Here is a 22493-nt window from a genome sequence, read left to right on the forward strand (position 1 = left end):
GACTGTGATTCTGTGATTGGTGTGTGCGCGTGTGTGTGCGAGAGAGAGAGAGAGAGACATAAAGGGAAAGGGAGACAGAAATTGATCAGGATGAAAGAAAGAGAAGTTACTGCCACAAGGCTCCCATACTTTCATTTTAAGACGAGAAAGTAAAATATAGTAACAGGTAACAAGCTTGATCATTACTTATAGTAACTATGAATGGAGACAAAGACATTTTTTACAAATGTATATGTTGATTTATTTGAATTGCTTTTAAATAAGAATATACAGTATGTCACAATGTAAATCATATTGTTACAGTATACAGCTATGACCCAGTTTAAAGGAACTGTACATTGATCTAAAAGTTTGACTTTAGTTTCGTGACAGACACAAGGAAGTATTTGCAAGGCAAATAAATCATTATGATAATTGCCCAAAGACCAGATGAGGTAGAGATATATACGATTCCACTGTCTAATATGCTTTGAGCCTGATATGAGTTATATCCATGTACATAACTCTATATCTCTGCATAAACAAGAAAATAAACACTGGCACAGGGAACTGTTGGAAACATAAATAGGTGCCTAAAAGCCCTAGGGGCAGATATGCACCTTCAACCCTAACCCATGGACAGACACAGAGGTCTGGCATTGAGAGCTGGAGGAATGGCGGAGTAAAATACTGCTATTTTCTCTGATTGGTAATTGAGAAAACAAGCAGCATGATTGGGCCATTTCAAAGACATTAGAGAACAAAGATGTGCCTGAATTAGACTGTAGAGAAAACGGTTTGATTTGGTCAGGGGAACACACTTGAAAGCACAGAGTGCGTGCAGACATGCCCACTTATAAATACAAAATAGAGCAAAGTTCTTTACAGTGTCAGCAAAAGAAGAACTTTGCATGGCCGTTTTTATGGACAGTGTTTGGAGTTTCCCTTAGTTTGAGTGCAATTTCCTTTGCATTTTTCCTTTACTGTGTTAACAATGTAAAACATGTAGTATTATCATAGACATTCTCACAAGAGACAACAGGTCTACTTTACCACACAATAACCCTATGACTGCATTTAGTCAAAAATGACATACTAACTCACTGTGATTATAGGCAACCTGTACTAATATTCCATATTCAGACATCCAGTGATTCAATGGGACTTTTTAAGGTGTGTGGTGGATATCAGTATTGACCCAGATACATTTCTCACCTTAAAGCAAAGGAGTATAGTACTATACATAACATAGCCAACATAAGTGCTTCATTTTTCTATTATGAATGAATGAACCCTTAGACTGCTCTCACAGCAAATAAAGAGACAAGCAAACAGCAAATGAGACTGGCAGACAGGGAGACAGACGTCAAGAGGCTCTAGACTCCACTTTGGAAATGCTCTAAATCTTGATTTAAGCACTACAGCATAGTAGCAGTTAGACAAACTGACTAAGAAACAGACCGACAAGAGGACAGGACCAATGGAACTGTCAGGGCTCCCACAGAGATGATGTTGCCAAATAATGATGGTGACCTACTGTCCATTCCAGTACCATGTGAAGAGCCCATTCCCTGCACATAACTGTCCAGCAAGGCAACCCTCTCTCCCTCTCACATAAGGTCTGTGATGTCAGTGCATTCAGTAAGAGCAAAGCAGAAAGTGGTCTTGATACTGCCTCATCTGAGGAGACCGCGCATGTTCGATTCCATCAAGTGGCAAACTACCAACAACATTATGACCTTGTTCCATTTCCATGCTTCCCAAAACAGTTCTCAGTTCAGAACAGGCATCTGTAAGGGTATGTTTAAAAGTCAAACCCTTTAATTTATCAAGAGTAATGTCTGAGTGGTTCTAGTCCTGCCATTTTGAATGTTCTCGTTTTCCTCTCCCCATCTTTTTGTCTCTTTGTCTCCATCTCTCCCCCTTTTCAGGTATTTTTGCAGGTGTACACTTCCTCCTCCCTGACACAGGTTTGGCACTCTACATGGCAGCACCAGCGCACCTGGCAGTGGCAGGAGAGGGTGGTGAGGTGCATGGCCGTGTTGTAGCCGCGCCCGCAGCAAAGGCTCTGGCAGCTGGTGTCCTTGGCACAGGAGCGTCCGGCCGTGCCGGGAGAGTAGCGTGACGGCCTGCAGAAGCTGGGGGAGTCCTCCAGGAACACCAGGTCAGTGGAGCGGTGGCTCTGGCCGTGGCGACGCGGCCCCGCCAGCTCCGTCTCCCCGGTGGCCGTGTTGGTGACGCTCAGCACACGCACGGCCGTGTCGTAGCGGAACTTGAGCAGCCGCCCGGTGTCGTGGAACGGGGACAGCTGCTTCCAGCAGGTCCGCACGGCACAGGAGCCGGAGACGCCGTGACACTTACAGGTAGTCTTCAGGCCACTCTTCACTGCCTGAAAGGGAAGGAGGGGGGAAAGGAGGGTGAGGAGGAAGGACGGGAAGAGAGTGAGATGTCAGTTTATTCAGTCTGATTCATTAACTGGGCTCTTATCTTCGGTGCCTATCTAGACAGAGGGAACCAGTTTCCTGCAGGGTGGGTTGGTGGGGCGGGGGTCAGATGGTGTGGGGCTAGTCATCCTTGAGATGATTGAGTTGATGGATTATGGAGACTGTTCGGCATGCAGTATTTCATACACCTGACGTCTCGCATCTAGACAGCGCCTGCGGATTCCTTTTTTCAATGTGTTGAAACTAGCTCTTTCTCACTGCTTCTCTCCTGTTTCTCTCCTATGAAGCCTGAGGCATTAGAGACAGGCATCACAGACAGACAGCAGAATCTTTCCACCCTGTTCTGTGTGTGTGTGTGTGTGTGTGCACGGAAAACGATCATAAGAGTTTAAAAAGCTGAAACAGTTAGAGAGTTTGGGTTAGCGGCTAAAGGATGCCTTCGTTCAAAAGTTCACTGAGCATGGTGGTGGTGGGGTGGGGGTACCAGCGCTGAGGCACTCAGCCAGAGAGACTCTAACTGGGTGGGGGCCAGAGACAGGTCATGCGGCATGGGGGTCATCCTTACGGGGAGGGGGGAGGGGGGAGACCCAGGGGCTACTTCAGGGTTGAAGAGTTCTGCCGAGTTCCGCCCTACGCAGGTATGAACCCCTCAGGGGCATCTCAGAACATTACTGAGGGATGGGGGTTAGAGGGGGGTGTTGTGAAAAAAAACAACCACCTCCGGGTCTCTACTGAGCCGGATAGGTGGAAGGTGAGGAAAACGCCACACTCAATAAAGATAAGATAGACTACTTCAGTTCATCCTGTTGTTTGTATCTCTCCCTCTCTCCGTCTCTGAAGGGCCTGCTGCCTCAGGTGAAAGGTAAAGGGGAAGAGCCTTGGGGCTGGCTGTTTCTAAGCTACACACACAAATACACACATAGTGGTTACCGTATGAACATTATGTGGATTTATGGAGAAGAGCACAGTTCAGCGCCATACATTATGTGGAAAAAAAATGCTTGCTCGTATATTAAAGGAGGCAACAGTTATAATTGTTCTCTCTGGCGGGAGACCTTTAATTTTCTGTGGGCCCGCACAGCAAGCTTTATCATGCCTGCCTTGGAACACCTGGCTCCAGGGATCTGACAGCAGTCTGTCTGCTCTCCTATCCCTGTTACTTGCTGCCTCCTTCAGCCTCGACCAGCCCAGGCCCAGTAGCTATCTATCCACCAGGGCTACAAGAAGGGAGACACTATGCAGGGGGAGTGGGCTACTGGCACTGGATGAGCTATATGGGCAAGGAGTCAGGGCTAGACCTGGTAAAGTCACACAGTCCCTGCTGCCTCTGTTGTAAGAGTGCATTGTATGAAAAGCAGTGTTGGGTTTGTCTTCTGCTGGTGGGTCTAAAATTGAGCTGCTATTGGCTGATATGTTTTATGATGCTCTCCTGAGCATGGGAGGAAACTACTCGCTACTGGCATAGGCTTATACCTTTCTATGTTGAAACATTTTAATTTAAGCCACAATAGTGTCACTCACAAATGATTAATGGGCTTCTTGTTGTTTTGCTTGAGCTTATCCACACGTCAACACTCACTCACTCACTCACCCGAATTCCAACGTTAATGTTGTGGGAGTCGATCTGCGCCCTCAGGTCTTTGCTGACCCTCTTCTGGCCCAAGAACTTCTTGAGAAATTTGGTGCTGTATTTCAAGTTGTCACCGCAGACCCCCCACTGCCATGCCTCGCGATGCTGTATTCCTGGGGAGTCATCGCATGTGCACCTCTCCATTCGGCCTGAGCTGCAAGCCTTTGCTAGTGCGTGGGACAATGCCGCTGAAGACACCGCAAGGAGAAAGGCCGTCTCCTTGAAGCCTGGAAACGACAAATGACATCAACAATTAATAATAGTCTACAATACATTTTTTATATATATATATTTGTTTTAAATGTTGTTTAGTCCTCGTAAATTGGCTAGGCCCAGACATGCAAAAACTAGACTATCATCCAAGCTCATGCGATACATATTTTGGTTACATTCTACTCCCATATTTCTACTACAGTGTTCCATTTCAAGAGTTGTGTCATGATTTCGCACTGTTATTTGCTTAGCCCAGAGACATCGCTATGATGTATTTTAATCCAATTAATTCTTATTTTGACTAGGAAGGATTTTTTTCTCAGATAAAAGTGAGTAATCACGCCGCCCTTTTCCTCTGGTAACTGGGCGGTTTTGGGAGATATAAATAACCACTGGGCCCTCGTCGGCCCCGCCGCACCGGGCTTTTTGGCTCTTTAGCCCTTAATTAACTCCATGCTGACCTGTTCATGGCTCTTCGTGCTGATAGCATAACCATGCTCTGAAATTATTTTATAAGTGGTGGAGCGTTAGCCGCGGACTTTTTTTTGTAGGCTATAGACTAGAGTTTAGCCTGGCTCTTTATTTTGAGATCACTCACCTACCCCACCACAGTCAATTTATCAATTCAATATACTTACATTTACAATCAATTGCATCATTGCACTTGAGAAATCATTTGCATCATCAAGTAGTAATTTGACCCTTACGATATTCACAATACAACATCAGTCTAGGTTATTAGACCTACATGTTTACATGTTTCCCATGATGCGTCCCTCCAGATGGAAATCTTTCCCTCGTATCTCTATGTGTGTAAATACATAGAACTCTATGAATTGATGACATATTATTGCACCTCTTTTCAGAAGACTCCCGCGGCCGTCCAAGCTACAGTTCCAGCGCTCGTTCCGGAATTGATAGCGGCACTCCAAGAGGCTGAGACGCACTGATTCACGCAGCGTCTCGGCCAAACCCGGCTCGCGGCGACACATTCGTTTCTGCCTACGGGTCAGGGTCATCTGCTCGCATTGTTTCAGGTGAGCTTTTCCCGTTGGGGGTTCATTGGAGAACGGGGCAGGCAAAAAGACCAAGGGCTCTCGGCCTGTCAGCCTTTCAAAGGAGACAAATGTATACATTCAGTGCAGTATAGTTATCACGGACTTTACCAAATTCAAAAGGAAAAAGTCATATCAATAATCTTAGCAAGAGAATATAAATATGTAGACCTATAAATAATAACCAACGTTCTGGTGGTCCTGGGAATAAAGAAAACATGTTGTTCCAGAGTAATTTATATAACATGTGTCCATAACAATTACATTTGTTTATAGAGCCATAGCCTATAAATCGAGAAAATATGTATAGTTTTTGCTGACTCTACAAGCTTTTAACAACACACTACACATAGGTATACGCGCAATTAAGTATAAACGTAGTAAGTCATATCAAAATGACTGAATTTGCTTCCAAAGTAAAATTACGCACATATCGGACTACATTTGACTTCGTCTGTCCTACCCACATGTGCCCAATAAAACCACACAATAATGCTAAAAAAGGAAACTGAGTGTAGGATTCTAATTTTAAAATAAAATATTAAAACAAATCTGTTTATGCATGCAAATGAGCTCCCTCATACACATTTCGACTATTGCCAAAAAGTGAGAGAATTGAGGTGGTGCCAAACTCGAGAGGTCAGGAGACCGTGAGAAACCATTCACACTCACAGCAAGTCATAGATTATACAAAGGCTATCTTAAATATTCAAATATTCTGCTCTGATACTTATTTGGCAAATTAATAATCATCAATAATATTATAATATGTAGTGGTATCATAAGGATGTAGGCCTATTTGAAAAATTGCCACACAGCCTTGTAAACTAGTCTACTTTGTTTACTTTTAGATAGCAGAAAAATGCAATCATAAATCATCTCTGTGGACTTGAACATCCAAACAAGTCAACATTTACAGTCCTACATTATTAAGGTCTCGTGCGTAATTGCGCACGATAGTCATGGAACGCTGGGCTTCCATCATATAGGCAGGCTATGTACGTCGCATCACATGCATTATTCCCTAACGATATCGATCTGCTGTATATGTTAGAAGCAAGGAAAAGACAATAAATGCAGAGACATAACAGTACAAGAGTTGTGGCTGACCCAAAATATGCTGCAGTGTGCGAAAGGAGGATGCAGAGCTCAATGAGTCGCAGTAGGCAGGCGGTCCTTGGGAGCCTAGAGCACATGATGACGGGTCGACGCTGCTCTTCATCTCGCTGATTCTGCACTGGGAAAGTCTGTGCCGTCTGGCAGGCTCACCTCCTAAGTGGCCCACACAAACTTCGGTCCACTGCGGCAGGCGCGGTCCCAAGGGAGGCAAGGCCTCTGGGGTGCGCATCATCGTGCCACACGCCCATTGGACTGACTCCCTTGTCGTCCCGCCCCAACCATTGAAACGCCCCCCACTTAGATGGAAATGACAGGTAGGAAATCTACCTGGCTGTGATGAGCATTCGTCTGGGTTTTGTCATTATCGTGCCTCATATTCAGACTTGCTGGTGCATTTTCATTCTACCCACTGACAGATCTACTCTGCCATGTTTATGGTGGATACACCAGTGGCAGGTGTATGGGCATATACCAGAATAACTATATGCTATAGGATGTGGCTGGCTATAGAATGACTATAACCGAGTGTGCACCTTTAAGAAGTTATGTGGCTTCCTGAGAAGGTAGACATAGCCTACAAATACGAACATGCAGACACAATTGTTATAGCAAAAATGGATCTTGGATTATAGGCATAGGATTCCATAGGCATATATTAAGCAATACATACTTTTATACAGTTGAATCTCCACCATCACTTGCTGTCTATTTTACATTGCCAGCAAAGACTCGCTGATGGTCTGTCTCGTTCTTGATAACTCTATTTTAATTTTGGTCATAATGTTTACAAACCACCAAGGCTCTAATCTAATTTTCTCTACCTAACAGTGTTTTTTCTTTGATTCTTACTTACTGTTTCATAGCAGCAGGAAAAAAACGCTATAAATACGTTTTTATACTCAACTGGATTACATCTTTATTTTTTTATATATTTATTTATGCTCACGTGGGCGCTTGACCAAACACCTGCAAAGAGAAGCAACACATTGTGGGACAGACAGCCCTGACAACACACAAACTAATAACAAGTGGCATGCCCTCTGCCCACTGCCTAGTCACGGTGAATAAGTAATTACTGTACAACATCACATACAGACAAACATCAACAATAAGCTTTTATTTTAATGCAATGCATCTCAAGGCTTATATCCCCTAATTAAAGAATATTCTGTGCTTCATGACACCTGTAGATATATCTGCATACCACCCATGATGTCTCAGTCCATAGGCCATTTTCATATAAAATCCCTGTTATTCACTTCATGTCCAACAGCATCAACAACAACTCTGGTTTACAATTACCATGTGGATGAATGGGTAATCAAATATCGAGTTGTCTGCTCAGTGTGGCACCTGCATAACTGAGGGAACCGGACAACCACCTGAATTAGATAACCATGAGCACAAACACATGAAACGTGGACAAACTTCCACCTGATGATATTGCACTCGCATAGGCCTATGCCTAGAATTTCAGTGGTTGATTTATGGAAAGGAAACACGAAACGGAAACTATTGGCTTTGATTTATTGGGACATTATGACTGCAGCATGGAGACGGCCCCATCTAGTGGATTTAATATGAACAACACACATTGTGAGCCTTTAAACGATGACCCCAACAACCTTGATGAACGCTTGAACCCTGATGCACCTTGAACCTTGCAACCCACTTCTCCCCTCTGCCCACCTCCAAGGCCCCCCCAACTCCAGGTTACCTACCTATTGGCCCTATAGACCTATCTGTCATTGTAGACCTTGCATGTTAGTGTTGGCCATAGAGATCCCATTAAATTACTTAATTTGTATTCTAATTCCTATTTCTATGGTGTTGGCTCTGACTCTTTCCGGCTGTTTAAAAGATGAATGACAGAAACAAGCTGGAATTCTTTGATCAGAAATGTAAATTGTAGGCTATTGCTTATTGATTGAGATGATAATCTCTATGATATTATAGGCAAGTGGCCTAGCCATAAGGCATATAAGGCAGCACTTGCTTGCCATATATAATGTAAGGCTATACACACCCATGGTCCTGTATTTCCCGGACGTTTTTTTTATTCTTCTGGATTGAACAAATGCAACCGGTTTGTTTTGTTTGCTATCCTCCCCAATGATGATGGGTTGGGCCAGTGACACATTTCTCCAGTCTCCATTGAAGCCGGAAACATGGGGCGGGGAAGAGGCGGGGATGCTTGATCCTACGGGAAGCTTGACTGGTCTTTCAGTTTGTAGGGCAAACTGGAGGAGGGCCTTTTGTAAATCTCCGCCCTCAACATTAAATGTTGTTGCATCGATTGGTCCGCAGCACAGCAAGGTATGGTTTTGTGACTTGCATGGATAACATGATTGGTGAAGATCTTACGATGTACAACGTTCATGACGCGGCTTTCTTGACACTTGTGAAAGACGCCATTTTGTTGTTAGCGGTGAATAGGAGCGTAAAAGAAAGATCGAGAAACCGCCACTAAAAGGTAAAACGTGTATACCAAGTAGCAATATAATATGTAATTTATTGTATTTATTTTTTTCATGAATCTGGAATGCAAACGATTGCTTATTTGCTTTCGGCTTGACCGCAAGCTTTGACAACGAATGCGTAGACTCAAACCAAACGAGGATAATCTGCCGTCAATAGCTAGTTAACGTTAGCTAGCTCGCCGGCTTCATATTTTCACGACCTGTAAAAGTCGTGAGAGCATTATTCCGCAAACTTTACTGAAATTGTGTCAGTAAGTATTCGCTGGTCATTGTGATTGGACATTCAGCTTCCTCCTATTTTGAGTCATGTCGAGCCGCTTCGTTTGCTTGTGCTAGCTAACGATGTAAGCAAAATTAACGTTAGCTAGCTAGCTACGCCTATTTTCTGACTGCGTAACGTTAATTTACATGGATTGAGATTTGAGTCGTCTGCCGCTTATTAACTAGCTAACCAACGTTAAACACGTCTCTAAATGAATGTAGTTAACCAGCCTGGGGGTTAAACGGTAAGGTAACTTGGACGTGGTGGTCTCTACGGCCTTCTACCTGGGTACCTAAACGGTGCCGGGAAGCTTTAGCTAGTGTAACTGTGGGTACTGTATGGTTAGATTTGGTTTTGGAAACTGTTGTCAGTGTCTTCAAACTGAACGGGTCACATGGTTAGTCACTAACTAGTGTTACAAATCAAAGTAGCTAACTAGCTAAACCCTTATGTCTAACATAAGTCATTTTAATGGACAGACAACTGAAGCAAAATAGTGTGTGTGATGCATACAACGCTACACGCATCTTAGTGTTATTTATTACTGTGACACCCATGTCTCTGACTTCCATACATTTCCATTTTCAAACATTGAGTTCTCCAGGAATCTCTGGCAGATGTTCCTACTTTGTTCAGGTCCTGATGAGGGGCTGATCAAACAACCAGTGTAGCAGGATAACCCCAGTATGCCTGACGTTTCAACTTTCCCTTATGGAAAAACATCGCTAGACTTAAAAGAAAAATGTCCACTATTTGCCTGTCCAACAAGAAAATGAGCCTCCTTGATGCCCCTAGTGTTCCCTCAATATTAATGTGTTGCAGAAAATGTTTTTCAAAGATTGTTCAGGACAAGAGCAAAAAGTCCCTTCTGCCACATTGGCATTCTAGTGACGGCCATAGGGACGATGTGTGTTTTGATAGATTAACACATCGATGCACCCCAAAAAGACCACCTCAAGCAGCCTTTATTTATTTATATTTTACCTTTATTTAACTAGGTAAGTCAGTTAAGAAAAAAATCTTATTTTCAATGACAACCTAGGAACAGTGGGTTAACTGCCTTGTTCAGGGGCAGAACGACAGATTTCTACCATGTCAGCTCGGGGATTCGATCTTGCAACCTTTCGGTTACTAGTACAACGCTCTAACCACTAGGCTACCCTACCGCCCCGCATACTGTGATAAGTTCACTTAACTACTCTGATGACTTGCTGCAGGCCTCCCAAAGCCCTCCCCTATCATTCCTGTTCCCTCCGAAGACGATGCATTCTGAGCACTTCCTCTTTGCTTTAGTTGAGGAACAGGGTGACCAATCCTGATTCAAATGAGCTGGCATTGTTGTGATGTCATTGTTAGAAATCTGCAATTTCTGAGCTTTTCTAGTTCTGAAACTTCCCTCTGTGGAATGTCTGTTTGCTAGAGCTAGATTCGTTGTCACATTCTGAATCCAGGAAGGCACTTTGTGAAACTGACAACTCCCTGTGTTCATGTTAGACCTCAAATCACACCCCTCCTAGCTTTTGTTTGCCTACAGTTGTATAGTTTATTTCAGAAGTGCCAGGGCGTGTGTCATATTTAAATGGCTTCAGCATTTTTCTACCGAAGAACGCCTTTATGAATTATGTTAATTTCTATACCATTTGCCACACAATTGTCTTGAAGGAGTGTAATAATACTGTGTTGGTGTTATCTTATGAAGTCATTTGTAGTCATGTGTTAGTGGGAGTGTTTTTGCACAAGATCAGAGTTGTGTAGCAAAATGTTCCATTATTTTAGAAGTCATTCGTGTCCTTTGGAGAAAGACCTGAGTGTTCAATAGCCTATTTGGTGTGACAGGATCATTGTTTCCCTGTCTCTCTCCTGGTTAATTCAGCAGTATGTCTCTGCTTACAGGTGTGTTGTTACCTCTCCCATATCCAGTCTCTAGTACTCTGGTTCCTCTGAGCGCTGACCTATATTCGCCACATCACTGGCCTCATTGTGTGCTTTTCCTTGAGCTCAGCCTGCATGCTCTTCGTTTCACCTACAACACCTGTATGGGTCTTTTATAATGCGCTCCCATCGTCCCCTACTCTTGTCCAGTTTGTATTAAGACCGCTAACTTGTCTCAAATATAAATCTGTTTTTGTCATGGTGTTTAGGATGCACTATTTTTCTGATGTAGTGAGCCTGTTTCATCATAGGCCGTGTCTTAAATCACATGATTCTGCGATGTGGTTGGCAACATACTGAATAATAGGAAGGATTGTTATTGCAATGAATATTGATTGAAAATGAAAGTCAACAATTGATACATTTGTGGGTCATTCCATGAGTGCCTTTTGCGACCCTTCGATAATTTAATTAGATATTGTGCACCAATATTGTATTTTAAAAGCCTGTTATATTAAATTATGTGCCCTTTAATATAATAGACAACATGGAGAATTCAATAAATCTTCTGAAGTGCCAAAATGCAGCATTTTGAAGTCCCTCTGTCAACTCTCACTTCTATGACGATTTTAACCCACTTAATCCCAACACTTCTCCAAGGTTCAGCATCATTGTAAAGCCCTAGTTATTTTGTTGCTAGATAGTTATTTCTGAAGATGATTATTTATGTGATTCATTTAAGTATGTCCCTCAACCCTGTTAAATTAACTCGAATTTTAATATGGTGGCACTGTCTTTTAAAACATTGAACATTTAATAGTAATATCTTAGAGTAAAAGCAGATGAGCTGATTCTACTCTTTTTGGAAATTTTGTGGTGCAAAACTGAGCAACCCTGAGCAAAACTGAGCAACCCTGTTACCCATTCTCTAGAAATGTTGTAACAATGTATTTTTTGTGTGACGCTTGCATTTAATTGCCCCTCCTGGTTGCACACACACGTTTCTGTGACAGTTTCCCTGTCATAAGTGTTGTTGTTTTTTTACACCTTTATTTAACTAGGCAAGTCAGTTAAGAACAAATTCAAATTTTCAATGACGGCCTAGGAACAGTGGGTTAACTGCCTTGTTCAGGAGCAGAACGACAGATTTTTACCTTGTCAGCTCAGGGATTCGATCTTGCAACCTTTCGGTTACTAGTCCAACGCTCTAACCACTAGGCTACCCGCCACCCCAAATTTGATGGTTGATTTAAGAAGAACTCAACCCTGTTACTTTATTTTGCACTTAGTAGGCTCTGCTTACTATATATAGTCTTTATAAAAACAAAATGTATCTCTTCAGAGGATTTTTATTTGTATTTTTTCATGAAGTTGAAGTTGTGAAAGTTACACTTCTCAAAAGGCACCAAATTGGTGTACATTTAGAAACGCATTTCAACAGTGAGAAAGTTATGTTAAAAAAAAACAACATGAATTGAAAGTTATGGTAAAAAAAAAAACGTGAATTAGTTATGGTGTTGTTAGACATGTATGTAGGCTTCTATTTGGGACTGACTAGGCTATTACATTTTAATCGTTGGGGCTGCTGTTACAGAGCCTGTTTGTGTTCTTGCCTGGTGGGTGTTGGGCAATAGGTGTTCAGGTGGCGCTATGTTATAACCAGCCTCTACCCCTGGATCGTGTCTCTGGTCAGTGCTCTGCCAGTCATGTGATCCACTTCTCTGCTCCTGGCTATGAGTAAACAGTTGCCTGCCACTCAAAACAACACTGACCTGCAGCCCCTTCAGCCAAGTCCTGCTCGTGTGTGGTGTGAGACCCAGAGGCGCCACTGTGAGGGCCCATTGTTAAGACTCAAAATAAACAGACAGCGACTGAATGCTTTTCTCAGCACTTTTTCTCCCCCTCATGAATTTACTCTCTGTGGTTGCCCTTTATCAGAGATAAGGAAGCTTAGCCTGACATTATTACCCTCACAGGTCAAAAGTCTTAATGAAATTACCAAGGATGGGAACCCGTTTATACATTTATAAATGGATTCATAAAAAATGTCTTGTTTTACACCGATCCTACACCACCCACGTATGCGGGAGCGGTGCAGAATATTTTAATGTTAATGAATCATTTCATCCACACTGCTCACATACGTCAGCGAGCTTTTGTGTTACCGAATACGTGGACACACATACACACGGCCGGTTTAGCCCGGTGTTAGGCACAATGAATGTTGTACGACTACTAGCTTAACCGTTTTGGTTTCTGTCTCCCTTCCTCCAGATTAGCCAAGATGGGGAACATGTTTGCAGGCCTGTTTAAGAATCTCTTTGGTAAAAAAGAGATGCGGATTCTGATGGTGGGGCTGGATGCTGCCGGCAAGACCACCATCCTGTACAAGCTCAAACTGGGAGAGATCGTCACCACCATCCCTACCATCGGTGAGTAGCTTAGCCTTATCCCTTTTACCGCTTCTCATCACACACTCCTCACTTAGGTACAAACCCCTCCTGAAATGCTCCCCAATACTCCTCCAACACCTTGCTCCATGTGAGTTTCATGAGGTCTAGGCTCCTGTTTGTTTAGTTGTAGGGGAGTGGAAATGAATGTCATACCTACAGCCATGTACTCCCTCTGTCCCCATCTCATCTGAACTCTGATCACTGGCCACATGCCCAGAGTACCTGCCTACATCAGCTGCAGAGCTCCCACAGGCAGGCAACGTCCTGCAATGTGGCTGTTGTCATAGGGACTAACTGACTTTTAAATATAGGAATGAATGGCGCTTTACAGCCCCCGCCCTGAAATAAATGTTGCATTATATGAATGTAACACAAGGCTGATGACATTACATATTCCAGTAGATGTTCATTCACTTTGCATATTTTATTCAAATATACATTTTAATTTGCAGCTACATTCGGGCAAAGATATTTCATGTAGGCATTTGTGTTAAGGGAGTGACTTAGCTTGCCTGTTTGCGATTGCTGATATGTCATCTCATAGCCTCTTGGAATGTTAGTGTCTTAGGTTTCTGACGTAACTGATCTCTCTCAGGTTTTAACGTTGAGACGGTAGAATACAAGAACATCAGCTTCACTGTGTGGGATGTGGGCGGTCAGGACAAGATCAGGCCTCTGTGGCGGCACTACTTCCAGAACACCCAAGGTGAGTGGACACTGTCACCAGAACCCCTCTCAGCACCATCTTCACTCTTTCTGGCTTTTTGAGTCGAGACTGTCCCGGGTAAATGTTTTTGTTTTCCTCACCCTCCATCCTTTCTCTCCCCCTGCTTCTCTCAGGTCTGATCTTTGTGGTGGACAGTAACGATAGGGAGAGAGTGAATGAAGCGCGGGAGGAGCTGACAAGGATGCTGGCTGAGGACGAGCTAAGGGACGCTGTGCTGCTTGTGTTCGCTAACAAACAGGTGAACTGACTAACTGGGGAGAGACACTAGTGTGTCAGGAAAACAGTAGTTTTTTTACCTGCTACACTGGACATGTAAATTTAGCTTGACACAAAGAGTGAGCCACTTAAATCATGTTCTCAGCGTGAGCTAACAGGTGCTTTTTTTTCTCCCACTAATTTGGTCTTTTGACCAATCAGAGCAGATATTTTGCCACTAATTTGGCAAAAGATCACAATTGGGCTGCCTGTGTTAACGCAGCCCCAGGCTTCACCAGTAAACTGCATCTGTAATTGGTAGTACAGTATTATTATTCATATGGTTTGCAAATACTAGTAGTTAAACTCAAGGTCATACAATGGACTTCCTCTATACTAAGTAGAGGTCGACCAATTGTGATTTTTCAATGCCGATACAGATTAATCGGACGATTTTTTTTTTTTAATGTATATATTTGTAATAATGACAATTACAACAATACTGAATGAACAATGAACACTTATTTTAACTTAATACATAAATAAAATATTAAATATTATTATTTAGTCTCAAATAAATAAACATGTTCAATTTGGTTTAAATAATGCAAAAACAGTGTTGGAAATGTGCAATATGTGCCATGTAAAAAGCTAACGTTTAAGTTCCTTGCTCAGAACATATGAAAGCTGGCGGTTCAATATTCCCAGTTCTTCAATATTCTCACTTAGGTTTTAGATTGTAGTTATTATAGGTATTATGACGCATCGACTATTTCTCTCTACCATTTGTATTTCATATACCTTTGACTATTGGATGTTCTTATAAGCACTTTAGGCTGGCAATACTAATCTCGGGAGTTGATAGGCTTAGTCATAAACAGCGCTGTGCAACAAGCATTGCTAAGAGCTGCTGGCAAACGCAGTAAAGTACTGTTTGAATTAATGCTTACGAGCCTGCTGCCTACCACCGCTCAGTCAGACTACTCTATGAAATCAGTCTTAATTCTAATATAATAAAACACAAATATGAGCCTTTGGTCATTAATATTGTCAAATCCAGAAACTATCATTTCGAAAACAAAACTTTTTTATTCTTTCAGTGAAATATGGAACCGTTCTGCATTTTATCGAACGGGTGGCAACCTTAAGTCTAAATATTGCTGTTACATTGCACAACCTTCAATGTTATGTCATATTTATGTAAAATTCTGGCAAATTAGTTCGCAACGAGCCAGGTGGCTCAAACTGTTGCGTAAACCCCGACTCTGATTGCACTGAACGCAAGAGAAGTGAGACAACTTTCCTAGTTAATATTTCCTGCTAACATGAATTTATTTTAACTACAGTGGGGCAAATAAGTATTTAGTCAGCCACCAATTGTGCAAGTTCTCGCACTTAAAAAGATGAGGCCTGTAATTTTCATCATAGGTACACTTCAACTATGACAGACAAAATGAGGGAAAAAAATCCAGAAAATCACATTGTAGGATTTTTAATGAATTTATTTGCAAATTATGGTGGAAAATAAGTATTTGGTCAATAACAAAAGTTTATCTCAATACTTTGTTATATACCCTTTGTTGGCAATGACACAGGTCAAACGTTTTCTGTAAGTCTTCACAAGGTTTTCACACACTGTTGCTGGTATTTTGGCCCATTCCTCCATGCAGATCTCCTCTAGAGCAGTGATGTTTTGGGGCTGTCGCTGGGCAACACGGACTTTCAACTCCCTCCAAAGATTTTCTATTGGGTTGAGATCTGGAGACTGGCTAGGCCGCTCCAGGACCTTGAAATGCTTCTTACGAAGCCACTCCTTCATTGCCCGGGCGGTGTGTTTGGGATCATTGTCATGCTGAAAGACCCAGCCACGTTTCATCTTCAATGCCCTTGCTGATGGAAGGAGGTTTTCACTCAAAATCTCACGATACATGGCCCCATTCATACTTTCCTTTACACGGATCAGTCGTCCTGGTCCCTTTGCAGAAAAACAGCCCCAAAGCATGATGTTTCCACCCCCATGCTTCACAGTAGGTATGGTGTTCTTTGGATGCAACTCAGTATTCTTTGTCCTCCAAACACGACGAGTTGAGTTTTTACCAAAAAGTTCTATTTTGGTTTCATCTGACCATATGACATTCTCCCAATCCTCTTCTGGATCATCCAAATGCTCTCTAGCAAACTTCAGACGGGCCTGGACATGTACTGGCTTAACCTCTTACATCTAGATGTGCCGCTAGCGGAACGCCTCGCCAATATCCAATGATAGAGTGTGGCGCAAATTACAAACACCTCAAAAATCCCCAAACTTCAATTTTTCAAACATATGACTATTTTACACCATTTTAAAGACACGACTCTCCTTTACCTAACCACAATGTCCGATTTCAAAAAGGCTTTACAACGAAAGCAAAACATTAGATTATGTCAGAGTACCCAGCCAGAAATAATCACACACCCATTTTTCAAGCTAGCATATGTCACAAAAACCAGAACCACAGCTAAATGCAGCACTAACCTTTGATCTTCATCAGATGACACTCCTAGGACATTATGTTATACAATACAAGCATGTTTTGTTCAATCAAGTTAATATTTATATCAAAAAACAGCTTTTTACATTAGCATGTGATGTTCAGAACTAGCATACCCACCGAAAACTTCCGGTGAATTTACTAAATTACTCACGATAAACGTTAACAAAAAACAACAGTTATTTTAAGAATTATAGATACAGAACTCCTTTATGCAATCGCGGTGTCCGATTTTTAAAATAGCTTTTCGGTGAAAGCACATTTTGCAATATTCGGAGTCGATAGCCCGGCCATCATGGCTAGCTATTTTGACACCCACCAAGTTTGGCACTCACCAAACTCAGATTTACTATAAGAAAAATTGGATTACCTTTGCTGTTCTTCGTCAGAATGCACTCCCAGGACTTCTACTTCAACACCCAATGTTGTTTTGGTTCCAAATAATCCATAGTTATATCCAAATAGCTGCGTTTTGTTCTTGCGTTCAAGACACTATCCGAAGGGTGACGCGCCGGCGCGTATCGTGACAAAAAAATGCAATATTCCATTACCGTACTTCGAAGCATGTCAAACGCTGTTTAAAATCAATTTTTATGCGATTTTTCTCGTAAAATAGCGATAATATTCCAACCGGGAGACCTTGTTTTCGTTCAAACACTGAAAATAGAAAATGGAGTCCTCACATGCACGCGCGCACCCGTGTCATTGTTCTCAGAACAACCACTTTCCAAAACCCCTACTGTTTTTCGCCCAGGGACTGCAGAGATCTCATTCCACGTTCTGGCGCCTTCTGAGAGCCTATGGGAGCCTTAGAAAATGTCACGTTACAGCAGAGATCCTCTATTTTCGATAAAGAGGCTATAGAAGGACAAGAAATGGTCAGACAGGGCACTTCCCATATAGAATCTTCAGGTTTTGGCCTGGCATATGAGTTCTGTTATACTCAGACACCATTCAAACAGTTTTTTAGAAACTTTAGGGTGTTTTCGAAACAAATCAAATAATTATATGCATATTCTAGTTTTTGGGCAGGAGTAATAACCAGATTAAATCGGGTACATTTTTTATCCGGCCGTGAAAATACTGCCCCCTATCCTAAACAGGTTAAGCAGGGGGACACGTCTGGCACTGCAGGATTTGAGTCCCTGGCGGTGTAGTGTGTTACTGATGGTAGGCTTTGTTACTTTGGTCCCAGCTTGCTGCAGGTCATTCACTAGGTCCCCCCGTGTGGTTCTGGGATTTTTGCTCACCGTTCTTGTGATCATTTTAACCCCACGGGGTGAGATCTTGCGTGGAGCCCCAGATCGAGGGAGATTATCAGTGGTCTTGTATGTCTTCCATTTCCTAATAATTGCTCCCACAGTTGATTTCTTCAAACCAAGCTGCTTACCTATTGCAGATTCAGTCTTCCCAGCCTGGTGCAGGTCTACAATTTTGTTTCTGGTGTCCTTTGACAGCTCTTTGGTCTTGGCCATAGTGGAGTTTGGAGTGTGACTGTTTGAGGTTGTGGACAGGTGTCTTTTATACTGATAACAAGTTCAAACAGGTGCCATTAATACAGGTAACGAATGGAGGACAGAGGAGCCTCTTAATGAAGAAGTTACAGGTCTGTGAGAGCCAGAAATCTTGCTTGTTTGTAGGTGACCAAATACTTATTTTCCACCATAATTTGCAAATAAATTCATTAAAAAATCCTGCAATGTGATTTTCTGGATTTTTTTTTCTTCTCATTTTGTCTCATAGTTGACGTGTACCTATGATGACAATTACAGGCCTCTCATCTTTTTAAGTGGGAGAACTTGCACAATTGGTGGCTGACTAAATACTTTTTTGCCCCACTGTAAATATGCAGGTTTAAAAAAATATACTTCTGTGTATTGATTTTCTGAAAGGCATTGATGTTTATGGTTAGGTACATTTGTGCAACGATAGTGCTTTTTTCCGTGAATGCGCTTTTGTTAAATCATCACCCGTTTGGTAAAGTTGAAGTAGGCTGTGATTCGATGATAAATTAACAAGCACCGCATTGATTATATGCAACACAGGACAAACGAGTTAAACTAGTGATTATGTGAAGATTGATTGTTTTTATAAGAACAGTTCATGCTAGCTAGCAACTTACCTTGGCTCCTTGCAGCCACAAGGTCCTTTTGACGCTGCACTCGAGTAACAGGTGGTCAGCCTGCCACGCAGTTTCCTCATGGATTGCAATGTAATCGGCGTCCAAAAAGGCCGAGTACCGATTTATGAAATCTTGAAATCGTCCCTAATTAATCGGCCATGCCGATTTTAATCGGTTATGCCGATTTTAATCGGTTGACCTCTAATACTAAGATGGCTTGTGAAGGTCTGTTGCAGACGCATGTTTTCCTGGGTTAACCCTTTTCTCTCCACTCTTCAGGACCTCCCCAACGCTATGAACGCAGCGGAGATCACAGACAAGCTGGGCCTGCACTCCCTGCGCCAGCGTAACTGGTACATCCAGGCAACCTGCGCTACCAGCGGGGATGGGCTCTACGAGGGCCTCGACTGGCTCTCCAACCAGCTAAAGAACGCAAAATGATCCACCATTCCGCCGTCTGTCTGCGTCTTCGTCTGCGCAGTGTGTTATGGGCGACAGCGCTGGTCCCAGCCCCTCTCTCCTCCCGTCTCTCTCACTCCATCCCAACCAATGGGGCTTTGACCAGTGATACCCCACATACGCGCGTGTGTGAGAGTGCAAGTGTTTGTGTGGATCTTAATGTATGTATGTATGTATGTATGTGTGGGTGCATGTGTGTGAGCCGGGAGTGGGAGCAGCCCTGCTGTGCCTTCAACAGTCACTCTCACCCGTGGAAATGACAGCATGGCTAACTCTAGCGCCCTCCCCTCCTGCCCCACCCTCAGTGGCTCTTAAGACACCCTGGTTTTCACAAGGCAAAGAAAGACCCGGGATGCTAAGTCTTATGTGTAATCTGAAAAATGAATAAAGTTTATAGATTAAAAAAACTACTTTGATTTTTCATCCACTAGTGTTGCGATCTGTCACACACTTGAAAAACTGTTGGTTTGAGACCCCACACCATGAAATAAATCTCAATGTAACCTGTATCAGGTTGGAAAAAAGACAAATAAAAATAGCTTTTCCATCCTAGATCCTTCTTTGCATTCTTTGGAAAATCATGCTGTTGTGTTCTAGTATGCCCAGCTGCATTGTTCTGGCTGTCTTGGGCACACTAGCTAATAAATTATTAGCTAGCATTCAGTCGCTGTCCTAACCCTCAAACGTCAATTGAAGCACAACAAATTAGTGATGTCGCCACGCCCCTCGTCCACTCGTTTTTGTTGTTGAGCGTATCCACCTTAGCCTGAATGATGATGGTGCTTGATAAGACCTGCAGGACTTTAGGGTCAGCTGTTTAGTATGCATTACTGACTGAAATGAGTTGTTACTATTGTTTTTGGTTTATTAGAGTGGAGCAATACTTGTCTGCTGGCTCCATGTAGCTAAGTTGTTGTTCCAAAAGGTAACCATGGTGACCAGCTGCTGACCCTGCTGCCCTCTAGGATCTGAAGTGATGTCCTCTTTATCACACTGCATCTTTATTGGTGGCTAATGCCACTAAGTGATGTTCCTTTCACAGGGCCTTGTGAGATCATTGATAATGCTTTGATTGAGTGAAAGATCCTTACCGCCAGGTATGGAAAACGCAATAAATTGTGTGTGTGTTTGTGTAGTACTACACTATATTAGCTATGCTAGGCAGAGGGTCAGTGTAGTTGAGTGTAGCTAGCCATAGCTCTGCTAGTGTATTGGGTGAGTGTACATGGGATTAGTTGGGTGTTTTCAGCACCATTCCTGTCCACTGGAACAGCGAGGCCTTTTGAGAGTTGCTCCCACTCTGGCTTTCTCCTCATTACATTTTCTGTTGTCTACTTTTTTCCTTTTTATTATATTTTATTTACATTGTTCTTTTTTGTACAGATGACCTGGTTCCCTTGGTCTAGCATGAGCTGAGGAGCCAGGTGTGCAGTCTTTCAATCAAAATGCTTTAGGATCCTTTGGGTTTGACTTATGAAGGGCTGGTTGTGTTTGGGTTAGCTTTTAGGATGTTTGCTGCAGAGTTGGGCTTTCCTGCAGGGCACTTCCAGCAGAGGAGGCTGGTGGGAGGAGCTGTAGGAGGATGGGCTCATTGTAATGACTCGAATGGCATAATTGGAACTGAGTCAAATGTGGTTTCGATATGTTTGATACCGTTCCATTGATTCCATTCCAGACATTACATTAAGCCCTTCCTTTAGCTCCTTCCATCAGCCGCCACTGACTTTCAGCTGCACTAACACGGCACTCTTCTCCAATTCCTCATAGTGCTGTGTTCTTATCAAGCTCTCATGGCATTCAATGCGTTACGCTTTACTTCAGCCTACAATCCAAACTCTGAATTGTGAACACACACCCTATGCGGGGCTTTCTAGGTTGTTTGATCTTTGTGTCGTCGGGGTTAGTTATCCCGGTTCTGCTGCACAGGTAGAGTCACATCTTCCCCTTCGCTACATGTGAAACATGACCAGCTTGCACTATAATACAATAGTTCTGTAACTAGACCATGGAAGGTTGCCTCATCAACCTCTTTACCACAAGCAGCGGGGGGGGGGGGAAGCTTGAGCTTTCTGCTCACATCAGCAGTGCTCTCATTGATAACTCTCTCCCATCAGCATCGCCATAGCAACTACACCAGCAGACAGTTACCATGTGCAAATTAAGCCGCGGCTGTTCTCCACATCAACACACAGCTTCAAAATGCATACGATAACTGACAATGGTTTTCTGTACATCCCATGTATTCCAAAGGCTACTGCGAATTTAGTTGAGAAACCCTTAGTACACTGTACTGTACACACCCCCTGCTGATTGAAGATGACCCTAAGGTCCCAGCCCCACACTGACCTCTTGAGGGAAGGACTGACCTTTACCCTTGTATCTGTGTACAACTGGACAATTAGATCTCTCTTTTTCTTTTATGAATTGTTCCAGAAAATGGTTTCCACAAATGAATAACTCTAAATCAAATTTTGGGCCTTTTTCCTGTAATGATATTGTAGAGTTTAGTGCTGAAAGAAAATCCATTGAATTGAATGATGAGCGTCACTTCCGGTATATGGCAAGTAATTAAAGTGTATATGAACTTCTGTATGAACATTTCTTTTTACTTGACAATTTCATTTAGCTACCTTTGTTCAGATGTGAAGCTTTCATTTTGAGATGATTTTCTGTGCAAATGACACAAGGTGTGTGTGCATATGTATTTTCTTTTACTTAAGGATTTCCCTTTGTTTTTAGCTTTTTAAAACCCATCTTGTAACATCTGAGAAATGCACTATAATAAAGAGATCTCTATTACAAATCTCTTGTATATTTATTTCATGAAATAAAATAGATGCTTAGTTATTGAAACACTGGGCTAAAATAGGCTTAGATACTGAAACACTGGGCTAAAATAGGCTTAGATACTGAAACACTGGGCTAAAATAGGCTACGATACTGAAACACTGG

The 22493-nt window shown here is 42.6% G+C and overlaps 2 protein-coding genes across 2 annotated transcripts; one reads left to right on the forward strand and one right to left on the reverse strand.

The window, feature by feature from the left end:
* Window positions 1-216: 216 nt before the first annotated feature.
* LOC106607324 (protein Wnt-9b) lies at window positions 217-6627 on the reverse strand. The gene is made up of 4 exons (XM_014204176.2): window positions 6432-6627; window positions 5123-5376; window positions 4015-4280; window positions 217-2368 (listed from the first exon to the last, which is right to left on the reverse strand). Exons 1-4 carry the CDS (start codon window positions 6515-6517, stop codon window positions 1907-1909), a joined length of 1068 nt encoding a protein of 355 aa, XP_014059651.1. The 5' UTR covers window positions 6518-6627; the 3' UTR covers window positions 217-1906.
* A 2115-nt stretch (window positions 6628-8742) lies between these two features.
* Window positions 8743-20093, forward strand: LOC106607323 (ADP-ribosylation factor 2). Its single transcript, XM_014204175.2, has 5 exons — window positions 8743-8913; window positions 13329-13486; window positions 14103-14213; window positions 14348-14472; window positions 19362-20093. The coding sequence occupies exons 2-5, from the start codon at window positions 13339-13341 to the stop codon at window positions 19521-19523; spliced, it is 546 nt and encodes a 181-aa protein (XP_014059650.1). The 5' UTR covers window positions 8743-8913; window positions 13329-13338; the 3' UTR covers window positions 19524-20093.
* The last annotated feature ends 2400 nt before the right edge of the window (window positions 20094-22493 follow it).

The sequence above is a fragment of the Salmo salar genome, chromosome ssa06 (genome assembly GCF_905237065.1).
Source record: "Salmo salar chromosome ssa06, Ssal_v3.1, whole genome shotgun sequence".
Taxonomy (NCBI): Eukaryota; Metazoa; Chordata; class Actinopteri; order Salmoniformes; family Salmonidae; genus Salmo; species Salmo salar.